Source organism: Sardina pilchardus, chromosome 1 (assembly GCF_963854185.1).
Source record: "Sardina pilchardus chromosome 1, fSarPil1.1, whole genome shotgun sequence".
NCBI lineage: Eukaryota > Metazoa > Chordata > Actinopteri > Clupeiformes > Clupeidae > Sardina > Sardina pilchardus.
The window spans coordinates 43,726,796-43,744,344 of NC_084994.1; the positions used below are offsets into that span (position 1 = coordinate 43,726,796).

Sequence of the window (17,549 nt, forward strand, 5' to 3'; positions counted from 1 at the left end):
GATCTCCAGATACTGTACGCCTATCTGCATGGCCGTTTACCATAAACAAAAGTTGGTATTGTGTTTCCTGAATCCTTACATTCAGGCATTCAAATGAAATTTCATTATAAACCGTATCAATTTGTTCTCCATTTGCCTACCAGAGTATGATGCTTGCATGAGGGAAACATCCCAAAACAACCATATAGTTGCTGTTGTTTTCAGCAACATGCAACCATGTTTTCAGCTCTCATGCAACCATGCAAAGGCAATGAACTATTAAAATTATATCTTATAGTAAAGCAGGCCTCTGATGTGCATAGGACATGTGCATATGTGCATGTGCATAGTTTTCACAAACTTCTTGTGAACAATTTTGACACTTTAAAACATCAGTTCTAGTCAGGTGATAAGCCTAGTGTTAGAATTAGAAGGCTTGTTGTAGATATTCTCTGTAAGGCAGGGTCTTCAGGAGTTTTCGGAGATGGAGAGGGATGTCCCTGCTCTAGTAGGAACTGGTACTGTAGCTCGTTCTTTCAAATAGTATGTTTAGCAGCCAGAATTTCAAAATGTTCATGCTCTATGTTTTGTCCAAATGATGTCTGTCTATATCTTCCTTGCACTTGGAGAAAGCGGAAATGTTTCATTTGTCCCTTGTTTCAATCGTCCCGGTTGTACCTACTCATTGAATCAAAAGCTTTACTTTGTTAAAAGTCTAACAACCTGTTAAAATATACCAGAAAATTGTGTCTAGCTCATCATTTTCTGTCTGGGGGAGAGCCCCCAGACCCCCAAATGACCTGTCCCACCCACTCTCAAAAAGCCTCCAATGCCAATGCATTGACATCTTTTTATCTTTTTTTTTTTTACTATAGATATCGTGATAATATCGTTATCGTGATATTTTTTGACATGATAATCGTATTGTGAAATTTTGATATCGTGACACCCCTAGACACGAGTACTCATAATGAGTGTCCAATAAAATAAACATGTTTTTATTATTAAAACAGGTACAAATGGTTGTCAGAAGGTTTGTGATTACATATCTGAATTGAACAATCAGAGCAATCCAACTATGAAAGTAGATCTATCTGGAACATTCCAGTGACCTGCCAGAAGAGGTGCATGGCACGTCAGGTCATCTGGTTCAAATGCATGGCATAACATGACAATAATTTTCTCCCATTTTTTCTTGTGAAACAAGATTCAGCAGAAGTCTCAAAGTTGGTCAGATAATTTCTGCGATAAGGCTTTTTTTTTTGTCTGTTATGCTCACATGGTTGAAAAGGGTGCAGGTATGCTGTACAGGTAAAAAAAAAAAAAAACAGGCACTGGTATCTCGGGAGAATACGACCGTTTCAGACACCCCAAGTGCAGGACTCTGTATTTGAGTTCACTGAAAAGTACCCAGACAGACAACAGAGCAGTTATCAATGGGCACTGAGGCCATGTTTATATGTAGCAGGGTACGGTAGGGTATCAGAAATAATCATTTTCAGTGATAAAACCTCCATTTCCGTGTAAATGAAAGACCAAACCACATGAAAATACAGTGGGTATAGTAAGTATTCACACCCATGCTAAAGTTGACTAAAAAGAGGAATATAAAATCATCTTTTGAGAATTGATTGTAATGCCTTAATTCAAAAAATGAGTAAAAATCAACCCGCTAAGGACACTAATTTTCTTTGTGATTGAAGAATGTATCGTAAATAGATAAATGTTCTTCCTTAAATACAGGTTGCGTAAGTATTTGACCCCTATGTTAAATTCCCATAGGAGCAGGAGGATTTTTTTATATGTTTTTATTTTTAAAGGCCAGCTATTTCATGGATCCAGGATATTATGCATCCTGATAAAGTTCCCTTGGCCTTTGGAATTAAAATAGCCCCACATCATCACATACCCTTCACCATAGCTAGAGATTGGCATGGTGCTTTTTCCAGTTAGCCTATTAGCCTGTTTGATTTGCAATGAGCGTTTTTCCTATGTGAGGTATGAATAAACTTTACAGCCGAATGCAGGATTGTAAAAAGAAAAAAACAACACTACTAGTGCTACTACTTCTACTACTACTATTACTACTAATACTACTAATCAAGTATGGTCTGCTGGCCATTATCGGGAAAAAAAGTCCCGATATGGCAAACAGGACCCAGATATGAGAGGGAATTCAGAAGCACAAAACCTGTTGCTGTTGTCACTGTATCTTTGCAGCGGTTATTAAACAGTAATATCGGACCTCTGGACATTTTGAAGGTCTCAAAAATTCAAAAGGTTTATTCATTGAATGGAGCTTTCAGCAGCATTCTGTAGACGCGCATGATCAAATAATAATAATAATAATAATAAAAAAAAAAATAATAATAATAATACTACAATGGAAATGTAATGACACATGTATTCCCACACTGTGGTGACTCCCTGTCGGCCCAGAGTGCCCACTGAGGCTGGTCATGAGATGCCAGTGTGTCCAGATCCTGGTCAGAGTAAAACCACTGATCTATACAGAACACTGTATAGCGCATCTACGTCATAAACCTGAGGCCTCAGCGCGGCAGCCATATTGGGACCACTCAGGACAGTTCCATTGGCTTCATTGTTGATGGGGCGGCAACAATGGGATTCTTTATAGATCAGTGGGTGAAACAGGCTGAGCTGCCGGAGAAGGTGTGTGATGACCCATGATGACCCTCTCGAGGACAAATGCCACTGAACTTGACTAGCAGCATTCTGCATGATAACCATTTAATCAACACGTCCTATCAACATGTCCAATCAACATGTCCAATCTAAATCAAAAAAGGGATTTTTCTATTTGTTGCTTCCTCATGCTTTTCCTTGATGCGGTGCAGTAAGCAGTGTAGTGAAGCTGCTTTCCACTGTATATAAGGAACATGAAAACTCTGAGTGTGGAGAGCTACTGTATCTGAGCTGAGCATGATGATGCCGAGTGCCCCGTCTGTGCTGCTGCTGCTGCTGCTGGCCTGCTCTCTGTGTGGAGCAGAGAGTCCAGTCAAGGACCCAGAGACCAGCGATGGGGACGAGCCGAGCCAGAGGGACAGACGAGAGGTGGCCGACATCAACTGCTGGAAAGTGGCGCTGGAGCTGCAGGAGCTGCGGGACGCTGTGTCCACCCTCAAGGGCCAGCTGGAGGAGCAGAGGACAGGTAGCCTAGCTCCTGTACTGCATATTAGGACAGTGCATTTGTAAAATTTGTTAACATAAAGATCTAATCATAACAGTCCAACGTTTAAACAAACCAAAAAGTTTGATTGATATTACTTGAAATGTGCAATATAAAATATTTAAGGAAATTCTTAAAAACACTACTAATACTACACATCTACTATTTTGACCTCTGACTATCTGAACTGTAGCAAAGAGACACAGACATAAATCCTGTCCTTTGTGTTTCAGAGCAAGTAGCGTTTGGGGCATCACTAGGATTTAATGGGAATCTGGGTCCATTCAACACTGAAATTACTCTGGTTTACAAGAACGTCTTCGCCAATGCTGGAAATGCATACAATCCAGCAACCGGTATGGCAAACTGTTGTTATTGTTGAGATTACCAATGAAGGTGAGCTTGAATTGTATTTTGTCTTATGCACTGTGTTTTTGTGTGTTGGTGGTAGGTATCTTCACTGCACCAGTGAAAGGAGTCTACTACTTCAGCTTTTCTGGTACTAATCATAACTCCAGGCCCATGGGTCTCAGATTGTACAAGAACGGCCAGTCGATGGTTGTTGTGTACAATCATCCTTTCAATCATCACCGCTATGAGACGGCAACCAATGGGATGACCCTAGAGTTGGAGAAGGGGGATCAGGTGTACATGCGTCTCTATGTCAACACCTGGATTGCTGATAGTGAAAATGATCACAGCACTTTCATCGGCCATTTGCTGTTTACAGTGTAGTGACGTGTGATGTTCTCTATTCTGTTGATGTTTTCTGGTCCGCTTCTGATTCAGTTGGTCTTATTGAATCAATCAATCAATCAATCAATAAATGAATATCAAGAGGAATATATATATTTTTCTTGGGCATGTTAAAAAAAGGTTATTACATATTCTATCTAAAAAATTAATACATATTCTATCTACAGTAATCTGTTGATTAAAAACTACATATAGCATCTTTCTGACATCGTTATTGAAAGTAACCAAACATTCATTTACCAATAAATTGCATCTTTTCACATCACATGTGCCTCATTGGTTTGATGCATTCCTTCTCATTTCCTCATGAAACACAATCGCAAATGAATAAGACTGGGATGATTTGGGCTGCACAATAATATACTATATAGACTAATTATAAACTAAACTGAACTAGCCCACTTAAAAAAGGCTATTGTACAAGCCCGGGGAGTGAGTTAGCAACATGGATGGAATTAACTTGCACTGCATTTCATCTTATTGTAATCAAAGAGTTATGCAGGGATGTTACCAGATCATTATGGTTAAGATATAAATGTTAGGCCTATCCGTTCGCTTACATAAGTTGTTGAAATAGAAGTATAATTTTTTATTGTGTGGACTATCCCTTCAGTTCATCAGCACAACACACTACATGCATAGAAGAAACTGCATACCTTATCTTTCAGTAAACAACATATTATCTTTTCATTGACCGTTGCTTACTGCTAAGATGGCGTAACTGTATTGTAACTGACCCAGCTGCATGTGGTCTTGTGACAGCTTGTGTGTAGATGGAGCTTCAAACTAGATGCACCGCATAGCGGTACACAATATGACCGCCACTCAGTTCTGCACATTCTCTCCAAAACAAATTACGCTTGTCAACTTTCCTGTATCTCCGATTTGTGCAATGTACTGTATGTATATATCTCCTACACTCTTAGAAAAAAAGGTTCCACATGGAACCTAAAAAGGTTCCATCCTTTGATACAAATAAGGCACCCTAAATGGTTCCAAATGGAACCTTTTACAAAGGTTCTATAAGGTGAACCATCAGTGGTGCCATTATTTTACATTCTAAAGTAGGGTTCAGACCAAAGCGTCCCGACGAGACGGTGTAAACGGGGCGTTTCCAGCGCTACTTCAGACTGGACAGGGAGCAGTTTGACAGCTTGCTGTCGAAGGTCGGGCCGCTGCTCACCATGCAGCATACCGATAGCTCCTGCGCAGCGTCTTGCCGTTTGCCTACGGTTCCTGGCGACGGGGGATTCGTACCGCACGATTGCCTACAGCTACCGTGTGGGCGTGAGCACTGTGGCAAACATCGTGAACCAAGTCACCAGGGTCGTATGGGATGCCTTGGTCCAGGAGTTCATGCCAGTGCCTACCACAGAGGACTGGAGGAACATTGCAGAGGGCTTTCGTGAGAGGTGAGCCTTTCCCAACTGCATTGGATCCATTGATGGGAAACATGTGGTGATCAGGGCCCCTGACAATTCCGGGTCCATCTACTGCAATTACAAGGGGACGTTTCCCAAGGGTCAACGTCACGACACTTTGCCTCGTACACCAAACGGTGCATCTCAAACTTGAAATGTTGCCTTGTTCTAAATGGCAAGGTTTGAAAGTCTTCTAGCAGGCTTTTAAAAAAATCGCTATCCTCAGGAGGAGGCGGAGGGGGGGAGGAGTAAGGCTGGGAACAGGGACCGGTCTATTGCTCACAGCCTCCAGTGCTGTGAGCAGTCTCTCCTCAAAATCATCACAGTGGGGCCACTTCCTCCTCTGCTGGCTTGCCCTCACCGGTGTGCTGCCTGAAGCCTGCTCTGGAGCCTGAAGTGCTGGTGCCTGCTCTGGTGCCTGCTCTGGAGCCTGAAGTGCTGGTGCCTGCTCTGGTGCCTGCTCTGGTGCCTGAAGTGCTGGTGCCTGCTCTGGTGCCTGCTCTGGTGCCTGAAGTGCTGGTGCCTGCTCTGGAGCCTGAAGTGCTGGTGCCTGCTCTGGTGTCTGACTGTGCCCGGCCATGGCACTGTCCTCTGGCCACTGGCCACTGTCATCTAGAGCCCCCCCCCCCCCCCCCCCCCCCATATTACTTGTTGTTGGCCGGTCCTCCATGAAAGGGTTCAAAAAGCTCATAACTGCACTGTACCGCCATGGCCGGACACTGCTTGCTCCTGCGCCACTCCTGTACCTGTCCTTCTCCTTTTTTCTTTCCTTCCTGTAAACATCCCTTAAGCTCTTCCTTTTTTTTGCAATCCTCAGCTAGTGCACAGGCAACAGAAAAGAAAAAAACATCAGCAATTTGAATATTCAAAATCACATCACAGAGCAGCTTCCTTACATGTTACTCATGTTTCTCTCTTGTAAGCTTAACTGCATCACAGTTGCTATACTACTTTGATTGCTCTTCTAGCTGGAAATTAAAGCTATGCCCCCTCATCCTCTGGTTTTCTTTATCCAAAAGTGTTATCCATCAATCAACCAAGGAAATAGCATGATTAACATTTATCTTCCAGAATTACTTACAGAAAATTAATAATCCACAGCACTATATCGATATGAAAGGTTTAATCATACGCTGCTGTTTTATGCATTCTGGGAATGAGTAGGCTATATGTTGCTGGCAGAACTGAGACCAATGTGAATATCTGTCAGACAGTCTAAACCTAAAAATGAACAGTGAAATGACAACGCCGAATGAATGAATGAAACTGGCGGTAACATGGCGGGCTAGCCATAAACATCCCATTTGACACAACTCAATAATATAAGGCTATTGCTAGCAAGACAATGACAATTTTAAGTTTCTGTCAGAGACTGTTTAAACCGAAAATACACGGCGGAATGGACATGTCTCCAATCAAGAGTGGCAGAACTCTGATGAGACACCAATTCTGTGCTGCATGGCCTCCTATTTTGTCACTGGCAGGATTTACATCACACGGTTTGTTATTGCAGTCACTGCCAAGATACTTGAAATTGCAGATTCTGTGGCTGAGTTCTCTGTAAGTAAACAATTTCTGTTTCGTGATCAGATCCCTGAAACACAATGCCAGGTCATACGCTAGAACACCTTCAAAGAGGTCATGGCCCAGGCATGGAGGCAAACCAGGTTGGCACACATGATAAAACTCAAGACTGTTAAATACTGAGTCAAATTTAATTCCTCTTTAATTGTCAGAGTCTATGTTGCGTGTGTCTGCCTTATACGATTCCCCAGTTCTTCTGCTGGCCCTGTCCTGTGGTGCTGACAAAAATGAAGCACGTTGTACATGGCAAAATCTGCAGAAATAGGAGCTTGTGCTAAAATTCTCAGTGAAACCCCCTACGCAGTGTGACCCAAGGTTGTCTCCAATGATAGCACCAACAGTACCTTTACACACCTGCCCATCTGCCATACTTATACCTTCTGTCTCTAGTATTTTCAAGTCTTTGAGTAGCAAACTAAACACTTTATCTTGGCCAAAGTATTTAAAATCCTGTTCACGGACCAGCAGGGCAAGCTGCATTTGATCAACAGTTGATCTAAAGTGAGGTGGTATATTGGCACAGGTAAAATACACACCCAGGACTTTATGTTTTTTCCTCCCTGACCCAAGTGGGTTCACTACTTCAAAAGCATCTTGGAAAAGAAGAATTCCCAAAGCACTATCGGTCTGAAAGAGTGGATTCTCTTTTATATTTGTGCCCTGCCATATGTCTTCCAAAATGTCTCTCTGAATCTGAGCATGCTGCCTATATGAGGGCACTTGCTGTCTGACGGACTCATTGTTAAGAAGATTGTTAAGTGACTCGTTTACTGGCACATACTGTGCAAAACACTCCTTGCCAGACTCATTTTGGCCAAGATACACAGGTACTGGCTCGACATACAGTAGTTAAAATGAGTTTTGAAAACACTTTTCCTAGTGTGATTGCTCCTAAGCAACCCAGTGTTGCAGGACCTGAATAAGTCCTCGGATGCAACCACATCCAGGATCTGCAGGCACTTTCGGGGAAAACGTCGCTTGCGTCCTGAACGGAATCTGATTCAGGTGCATGATCCGTCTGAACCATAGGCGTAATTTGAGGGGGGGGTTACAGGGGTCATGACCCCCCCAAAAATCATATCCAGCTAATATAACCCCCTCAATATCATCACATAATTCAGATTACACTAAATATGAAATATTCTGGATGAATATTTTTTGTTCGTTTTCTTTATTAATTTCATTTTCCAGCAAGTTTGTATCATGTTTTAAATATTCTGAAATGTACCCCCCTGCCCACCGACTACTTGGTATTACCCAACCTGCGTTCTCTACCGAAAGTTTGTTTACTATTTTGCGTAGTCGCTGGGATGAATGGTTGGAGAAAGCTCTCAACTCAGGTGGGAAGATGAAAAAGACATTGAAAGGCAGCCAGACAGCATTTTTTCATTGGCCGGGTTTCCCAAAATCGTTAAGAAGCTCTTAAGTCCTAAGAACTTCTTAGGAGCATTCTTAGAACATTCTTACAACGCTCCTAAGAAGTTCTTAGCACTTAAGAGCTTCTTAACAATTTCGGGAAACCCGGCCATTGTTGGTTGACACCAACCAAAAATAGGAAAAATCCTGACCAAATGGAGGTATACCCCTATTGCTAAGTTAGCTGTTAAATTAGCTGATGATTTGTTGACTGGAGTTGGCTGGCTAGCCCTATGAGCCCGACGGACGCAAAGTGCGTCAAAAACACACCCATTCTTCTCTGTTACATTGCTCTGGGATTATTAGTCACAGCGAGATGAGACCTATATTGCACGAAAGAGCAGAACCAGGGCTTTCCAACGAGACTAGACAATGTGTCATTATGGCACAAACAGTCAAGTGAACAGCTGCATTTACGTTAAGTAGCCTAGCCTAAATCATCATGATGTATTTCTAATAAAGGAACGGCAAATTAGCATGTTACCTTTTGCACAAGAAAATTATTCAATAAATAAATACATTTATAAATATGCCGCAAGTTTAACCCCCCCAATGGTAGACCCAAAGTTACGCCCTTGAACCATGGTCTGAACTAAATGAGACTCTGCAGCATTTTCGGCAGCTGGTCGTATACTGTCGTGCTTATGATTTCGAGACACATGTGCCGAAAATGTAGAGGCCACGGTGAACGTTTTCTCACATGCCACGAACGGACAAGAGACAGTCCGTCCCTCTCTTATATGTTTTTTAACATGTGCAACCACATCCCTATCCTGACTGCTGGAAAAATCCACATTACAATTACCGGTATTACACCCAACAGTCACACTGAGTCGAATAACAGGCTCATGTCGTCGTTGTTGGTGGTCGCGATATATGTGTGATCTAAGGTTGGCCACTTTTCGAAAGGATCTTACGCAGTTCACAAGCGGGCAAGCAAAATTAGCATTTGGTATATTCTGATGCAGCCGCATGTGGCGTCCATACGCATATTTAGAGGAGCATTCAACACTGCAGTATTGGCAGAGAAACATGTTCAGTGTTAAACTAGTGCTCCAAAATACGACGTAGGCTAATTTACATGTAGGCTAATTTACATGTAAGTTATAATGGATAGCATTAGCACTAGCTACAGAACGGTTTAGTCTAGGCTACTAGGCTAGCCTACCATGGATAGCTTGATTAACTTACCTACACCTACATCATCGAACACACATCTATTGAAAACATTAGGAAAATATATAAAGAAGGCTACGACTGTATCTAAGATTTAACATGTGTGTACCCACCTTATCCATGGAGATGACCGTTTTAACACTAATTAATCCCAGCCAGCCCAGGCTCCCTCCAACACTGTCTCCCCCCAGACAGACACACACCCCCTTTACCTTATCTCGTTTCGTAGTTAATTGGTAAATCTCGGTCAATAAATGAATAAATTAATGCAAGTTTGCTCGATCGCGCACTATTCACCACCTGCTCAAGATACGCCAGTTAGGAAAAGACAGGAAACCTGTCAAATCGTTCATTTTATTATTCTTTTAACACACATGCTTTGCAAATAGCAGGTTATCCCTGTATAATCAGACATTTCAAGAGTTTGAAATCGCACGCTGTTTGAATTACCCAAAAAGCATTGTTTTTACCAGTAATCTGTTGTATATTCAAGAATACAGTGTGTTCCTGGATAAAATGGCTGTAAATTCCCATCAATTTTTAACAGTGCAGCTAAAAGCCCGGGCTACTAGCTTTCATGCCAGCAGTGCTCTTGAGGCGTGGGAGTGAGCTTTACTAACGTTCTACTCGCACAGCTAACTAGCTGGCATCCGTTACATATGGAGCAGTCATCTGTAGCTCTGAAATATAGGCCTACGCTCTCTAACTTCCTGTTCAGTACTTTTATCTAATGCAGGCCACCAGAAGAGACATCTGGCTTTTCATCTTAACTCTCCGGTGTCATGCAATTGAGATATAGCCTATCTCAATTTCTCAGGCGCTACCACTCGTAAACCACATCCACACTAGGCTTCACAGGTAACCTTGATAAGGCATCAGTTTTGCTCTGACCTTTTGTACTGGATCTCATATACTGCTAGAGTCAGTACTGGATCTCATTAGTATATACTGTTAGAGTCAATACTGGATCTCATCAATATGTATTGTACTGGATCTCATATGCTAGAGTCAGTACTGGATCTCATAAGTATATGCTAGATTCAGAGCCCACTGTTGCAGATTAGCGCCAGACTGAAGAAATGCAATCCCATGTTGCAACTTTGTGCAGCAAAGAAAACCTTGAGAAACAGAGGTCTATGTGAAAAATGGGTGTCATTCTCCTGTAAGACCAATGTTGGTGGAAATGTGTTGTGTCGTGAACAATTTCGTTACTGTTTATAAAATGGAAATGTATTGAAAGGGTTCACTGTTGGTAACTGTTGGTCAAAGGGGCTTGGAACAAATTACTTTGGGATTGAAGCTTTCGTTTTGTTTGAATTCTGTATTTTATGTTAAACTATTCCTGTGTTTTTGCGTCATGCCTTGCAGCCTGCGTTCTGTTTGTAGCCTACACACATGGCCTACAGAGTGGATAAGATTGTAACATGTTGCAAACGACTGTGGCAAGGTTGATAATTTGATGGACCTATAGCCTATCATTGTAAATCTTGACATAGACATGGGTGGTAAAGGATATCTGTTCAGAACCCGTAGGTCAGCATGGATAATCATTTAAATCCTTTATTGGAAGATTTTGAGATATTAAAGAAAACACATAAAAACACAAACTCAAACAGTCTGATAAACATAAACTTTTAAACATAAACAAAAGTTTGTCAATGGATCTGGGAAAGGTTTTTGTGTAAGTGTACGCACTAAAGCTATAGTTTGATTACATTACATTCTCCACAAGTTAATATGGAATGGTTACAAAAGTTACAAAACTACAATTAAAGGTAATTGAGAAGTTAGGACAATGGAGAACACTCTCTTTGTTATGACAGTTTCCATTGTGATCAAGCACTTACAGTAAAGAATGCATAAAATATACAGTATTTCACAGACTCGTCCTACACATAGGGTGACCAGACGTCCTCTTTTGCCCAGACATGTCCTCTTTTTGAAACCTAAAAATGTGTCCGGGCGGAATTTCAGAATCGTCCGGGATTTTGTTATTCTAGCCTCAAACGTGTTTTCACTGAATTTGCATTGCTCTCTCTTTCATTCACATATCCTAATCACGCCCTCCCCCTACAGTTCGCGTTGCATTGAGTTGAAGTGTAGGTCACTTTCTTTTGATTGGGTAGTTTCTTTCATTTCCTCTTCGATCTCGTTTGCACTTATTCTGTTTTATTTTTAATGCTCCAAAGATTCCATTTTGAATTATACTGGCAGACCAACTTTCTGTTTACATTAACACATTGCATTTATATATAGGCTAAACTATGCAGGAATCTCACAAATGAAATAGTGTTCCTCGTGACATGGGTAATCATGCCAGCAGAAGAGTCTATGACCGTAATCAATTGTAAGGAGAACACAGTTCTCATCAGCATTACCGGGTTGCCCTCGATCCCAGTAGCTTGTGGACAACGGCGTGTTATCCACCCATTTCCACCCACCCTTGTTCCACAGTCCAATCCAAACAGGGATTCCCAATCCACGAATGAAAAGTTGTTCCTCTTCGCTGTTGATGATCACCAGGTCTCCTCCGCTCTCTATGCATTGTTGTCTGCTTTCGGACCACGTTTTTTTCCTTTCAGAATAGATGAGATACAATGTGGAGTTGAAATATCTCCATCCCGAGGAACGTCTCACAGATTTAGAGATTCTGGCCTGAAGCTGGTCGTTGGTGTTGAGTAGCTGGTCCATCTGTCTGGTCAGGTTGGTATTACTGGCCAATGCCTGATCTCTTTCCATGCTGATATTCACATTACTTGCCAGTAGCTGGTCCATCTGTCTGGTCAGGTTGGTGTTACTGGCTGATAGCTGGTCTCTCTCCATGGTGATCTTCACATGGCTTGCTAGCAGGTCTTCCCTCTCAGTCTTTAGCTGGTGTTTCTCCAGAACGTATCTGATTCCCAGTCCTATGTTGAGTGCTAGCAGCAGAACACACAGCAGTCCCAGACACACAGCGACCCATCTAGTGCAGCTCTCCACCGCTCCAGAGGGGTTGGAGGCTGTTGCCCTCTCAGGTCTGCCACACGGACTCTCATTAGTATAGATTTTCCCCACTGTCTCTGAATCTGCTTGACAAGTGGGACTCATATGAAAGTTGTCAGGGTTGGCATATATTTCATATATTCCCTCTTCGGCCATGTCTCTCCACTTTGATGTTTTCTCCTGTCCGGCACTGCTGAAGCTACTCAGTCTGAGTGACAGTCTGAGTCTTATGAAGAAAGGAGTTGGAGCTAACATATGTTCATAACCTGTAGATATTGGCAGAACCTATCAGATATTCTGAAACAAGTGGGAGGTTCTACTGATCTTGATCTCCTGTGGTGCGACGTAACAGACAGGGAACTCCAAAATAACATTTTGCATTGCAGTCTCAAGCCACGTTCCTTGACAAAGAACACTCTCACAAATGAAACACCTTAGTCAAAGCTATCCCATTATTTAACCTTTTATTGCCACCACATGACACATGCAGTTAACATGGTCATTTAAATGAGCCATGTGAATGTACCATAGCCATACTTTTATCAGCAGTCCCTGGCAGGTTGGTAACACAGAGATAACACACAAACATGAGTATAAGGACATAACCTGATGCCAAACCCAAAACAGGAACATATCAAACAAATACATTTGGATTTCATACAAAATGCTGAAAAAAATTAGTTAAAGGAGAATTCTGAAACTCTGAAGCATGACTTTGCTGAGCTTATTTTTCTGTTTTTGTACTGCCCTCTGGCAGTATGGAGTTTTGTGGATGTATTTTGTTAAACATATTGAGCCTGTCATGGTCTTTCACAGACTCAACGTCAATTTGTGGTATGAACACGTTCCTTACAGCATGGTCAACCAATTACTGCTTGAACCTTTTGTATAAATTGGGTTGTTATCTTTGTTCTATCTATCTTCATCTTCATCTCCCTCACTCTTCATCTTCCTCTGGCTTTCACTGGTTGCGTTCCACTTCCGTTGAAGACTGTCACCTGGTCGTGCTGCTTTGCACTATTCAATATAAGGACAATGAAGCCAATGATGTACCTATAACACACCACTCAGCTCTTGACACAGACCATGTTATCTCACGCGTTGACTTCAACAACGGCAACATGTCTGGTGAAACCGCTGCAGATGGTCCAGAACGCTGCAGCCCATCTGGTCTTCAATCAACCAAAAAGGACAAATGCTACCCTGCTGTTCATTAGTGAGAGTGGTAGATAAAACAGAGTGGCGACACTCCCATAAGAGAATAAAGGCCCCATCACATTACAGGCGGCATGCGCTGCGCTCACCGCTAGGTTGCTCTTCGTTGAGGTAACGTTCTACGAATATTGTTGTGGTTACCGCTGGGTTCCGCGCAAAAGACCATTGACTTACAGCGTGCTGCGGGCAACTTTGACCGCGGTAGTGTAAGAGCGGCAAAGCGGCAAAAATGCCGCTATACTGAGCGCAGTTCTTGCGCGCTCAAACCATTTAAAGTAATGGGTTTCATAGCGCATGCCGCGTGTAATGTGATGGGGCCTTAACGGGGGGAAAATGGCAGCATTTTTTCCACAACACTCAGTGTAATTCAAGGCAATAGCCTATCATTATGTTAAATTAAATATTTTCAGAAAGATGAAGATTCAAGGCCCTTTTTTTTCTTTTGGGTCCCAGGGAAAAAAAGAGTAATTCTGCATGTATAATAAACATTCAAGATTCAAGAGTTTTTATTGTGTCAAACATGGCTCAAAAACATACAAGAAAGCCAGAGCTGAGCTTTTCCACGTCTTTCAACTCCAATACAATAGGCGGCGCTGTGACAATAACTCAGTGACGTACACGGTGCAGAGGACTGTCGGGAGGAGAGTAACATGGAAAGGGGAAGAAATTGAAATTGGACTACACCGCAGTTTTAACCGGTATTAAATCAACAGACTTATGATATCCCTGTAAACACGTTTTAAAATAGCTAGACTGAAGGCACTCACTATGTTTAATGGATTCGATGTGTCAGCTCAGAAACCTAGGAGGACGGCAAGGATACAGGATAGCTTAGCTCGGTAGCTTTGGTTTGCTTTTCGCGCGGGTCTGTGGTGTGTATTGTAAACAATTAACAAACCCGATTGGGTTTCTATTCTGCACTTTACCTTTGCAACTGTTATACACGATAACGACGCAACATAACATATGTTGCCAGTGGTCGTGATCTGTTGCTTGTTGCTTGTTTTGAATAACTGTTTACTCGCCGTGTGCACGTTTCTTGCTAGGTTCTTCCCAAGATTCTGCTGTTTCAACGTTATTCTCATCAGGCTGGTTTGAGATGAAGGTGAAGATCAAACAGTGGAACGGCGTGGCAGCTTGGTCCTGGGTAGCCAACGATGACAACTGTGGTATCTGCCGCGCACCTTTCAATGGATGCTGTCCAGATTGTAAGTTGCCCAAATGAAATGCATATATGTTTGCATATGTATCGTATTGTAGTGACGTAACTTGTTGAAACATCATTATGCCCATGACGTTCTATGGCAGGCAGAACATGAAACCAAAGACTAGTCTATATTCAATGTTTCAATACCTGAAACATCAAATGGGCCTGGACTTCATGCACCCTCTTGTGTTTTCAGGTAAGGTTCCTGGAGACGATTGCCCACTGGTCTGGGGCCAGTGCTCCCACTGCTTCCATATGCACTGTATCCTCAAATGGCTGAACTCACAGCAGGTCCAGCAACAGTGCCCTATGTGTCGACAGGAGTGGAAGTTTAAGGAATGAGGTCATTGCCTGGTCTTCACTGACACAGAGACACTCAAACGGACATTTGTGGAAACAATGTGGAAATAAGTGCAACAAAGAAGACATCATTTGTATATGTTACATGTTTGTATTCAGAGGATGGTGGCATTATGTTGAAGTAAAGGACCATGGCAATACTAATTTCTAAAAATTATTTCTTAGCAGACAGTTCAATCAGAGAGACATGGTGAGTACTGATATGATACATTTGAATTAGATAATAAGGTGATGCTTTAGTTTATTGTATATGCACAAACATTGCTCTATGATACAGTGTCAGTGCCACATGACAGTGGTAACCTGTGAAAGCAGTAGTTTGATAAACTGATTATGATACCTGAATGGTAAAATTGTGATGCACAAGACATGGTCCGCCACAATACAACACTACGCTCTGTGGGATATTGAAATGTACCCACTGCTGCAGTTATCTAGGTCATTTATGTGTGCGTGACACACACTCTTATAGGCCTGCTGACCGCTCACTCGTTGATTTATCCACAAGATATTATTGTACTTTCCTTACTGGACAATATGGCTTTCACGTATTTAAATACATAGACACTTCATATGGCAACAATTCATCTTTAATTCAAGTCTAAGAACACACAAAACACAACACAAACTAGAAAAGCACTCAGAGAGCATAGACCTCCGCCTGTATTGTTCTTTGTAGGTTGTCATACATTTGAACCATTCAGATTGCCACCACGTGGCCATACCATGCCATTACACCACTAAGTGAATCACATAAACGGCTCCGGAATCCCGACGGAACTACGGATCACTCCCAAAATGTAATCGTTTCTTCCTTGGGTCATGCTTGACATTCACTGAAAATTTAATCGAAATCCATCAATCTCTTTTTGAGTTATCTTGCTAACAAACAGACAGACAAACAAACAAACAAACGCTGGTCCCTGATGAAAACATATACCTCCTTGGTGGAGGTAAATAAATGAACTGATATTCAAGGGTCTCCAAGGGGGTCCCCAGAACTCGGCAACGGAAAAAAAAAATTGGAGGGTTTTAATTATATGTCTGTTGTTCATAGTTCCACATAGGCTACCTATCACACATACAAAGTATGAGCCGATTTGGCCGGCCCCCATCTTCTGCCTGGTTTTCTCATGCAATGACTCTTAAAGTCATTGTGAGAATTCATTCTTTATTCTTTATTAGGATCCCCATTAGCTTCCCCACAAAGGGTTGCTAGTCTCCCTGGGGTCCTGTAGTAAAATCTGAATAATTTAAACGTATTAAAATGTTACATTCCATTAGTATTTAAAAACACAAACAGTCTTGCGAACACCATAATAGCAACAGGACAAGATCTAGCATTCACATGAGAGCTTATATGCCTGACTCCAACTTAAGAAAGTGTTGCCTCAGTGACTTCTTTTATCTAACACAGTTCTCAATGTTTTTGATGTCCAACGGGAGCTTATTCCACATGACAGAGCCCCAGTTTGTGCATGGTGCTGGGACACCCAAAAGCCCATTTGCCACTTGTCTTGTTCTATAATACCTATCTATGCCTATCCCCTGCCAGTATCAGCCAGTTGGAAAAGAGCTGAGGTGTTTTTTTCCAAACTGAATTATGCATAAATCAAAAGATGATACTTAGATTTTGTGTCTACAGTTAGCCATGATAACTTTGTGTGCATCTCAGAGACATTTGTACGAAATGAGCAATGCAAAGCAAGTCTGGCTGCTCTATTCTGAGCAACCTGAAGTTTTCCAATATGTTTCTCAGCAGCACTTGACCAAACAACAGGGCAGTAGTCCAAATGTGACAACACAATTGACCTAATGACATCAATCATTATGGAGGATGAAACATATCTTGCACATTTTCTTGCCATTGCAATACCATTTTTGTGACAATGTCATCAATTTGATCAGACCAAGAGAGTAAATTATCTAATTTCACTCCCAGCAGTTTAGTTTTAGTAACCTGCTCCATAGGTATGTCGTCAATTGATAAATTCAATGTGTTGGCTTTAGCAAGAGCGTTACGTTTACCAAAAACAATACATTTAGTCTTGATATGTTCAGCATTAATTAGTTCATTTTCACCCATCTAATTATGTTTCGTAGCTCAGTGTTTAGATGTTCTTCTAGCTCTACTACAGAAGATGAAGTGAGATTAGATAATTACTTTGGATCCTTTTGCAACTGGTGATTGCGATGCGATAATTGTACAGCGCTAGTTCTGCCCCCTCATATCCTTTCCTCTGACATGCTGTCCTGTAGAGTA

General features: G+C 41.8%; 2 protein-coding genes across 3 annotated transcripts; both read left to right on the plus strand.

Annotated features, from left to right (window-relative positions):
• Positions 1-2,877: 2,877 nt before the first annotated feature.
• Positions 2,878-4,184, plus strand: LOC134075931 (complement C1q tumor necrosis factor-related protein 3-like). Its single transcript, XM_062530961.1, has 3 exons — positions 2,878-3,151; positions 3,403-3,525; positions 3,621-4,184. Exons 1-3 carry the CDS (start codon positions 2,923-2,925, stop codon positions 3,902-3,904), a joined length of 636 nt encoding a protein of 211 aa, XP_062386945.1. The 5' UTR covers positions 2,878-2,922; the 3' UTR covers positions 3,905-4,184.
• Positions 4,185-14,313: 10,129 nt separating this feature from the next.
• On the plus strand, positions 14,314-15,446 carry anapc11 (APC11 anaphase promoting complex subunit 11 homolog (yeast)). Of its 2 annotated transcripts, none has more exons than XM_062530976.1 (3): positions 14,314-14,417; positions 14,766-14,927; positions 15,123-15,445. In XM_062530976.1, the coding sequence occupies exons 2-3, from the start codon at positions 14,819-14,821 to the stop codon at positions 15,266-15,268; spliced, it is 255 nt and encodes an 84-aa protein (XP_062386960.1). In that variant the 5' UTR covers positions 14,314-14,417; positions 14,766-14,818; the 3' UTR covers positions 15,269-15,445. The 2 variants fall into 2 exon arrangements, with proteins under 2 accessions (XP_062386960.1, XP_062386954.1); XM_062530970.1 differs by lacking the exon at positions 14,314-14,417 and adding an exon at positions 14,430-14,591 and having other exon boundaries at positions 15,123-15,446.
• The last annotated feature ends 2,103 nt before the right edge of the window (positions 15,447-17,549 follow it).

What these genes read in the sequence shown, in the direction of transcription:
- LOC134075931 (XM_062530961.1), top strand. Translation starts at nt 2,923, where the DNA reads ATGATGATGCCGAGTGCCCCGTCTGTGCTGCTGCTGCTGCTGCTGGCC. An exon ending in GCTGGAGGAGCAGAGGACAG is followed by an intron (nt 3,152 to 3,402) that starts GTAGCCTAGCTC and finishes TTTGTGTTTCAG; the next exon opens with AGCAAGTAGCGTTTGGGGCA. An exon ending in TGCATACAATCCAGCAACCG is followed by an intron (nt 3,526 to 3,620) that starts GTATGGCAAACT and finishes TGTTGGTGGTAG; the next exon opens with GTATCTTCACTGCACCAGTG.
- anapc11 (XM_062530976.1), top strand. Translation starts at nt 14,819, where the DNA reads ATGAAGGTGAAGATCAAACAGTGGAACGGCGTGGCAGCTTGGTCCTGG. An exon ending in CAATGGATGCTGTCCAGATT is followed by an intron (nt 14,928 to 15,122) that starts GTAAGTTGCCCA and finishes TTGTGTTTTCAG; the next exon opens with GTAAGGTTCCTGGAGACGAT.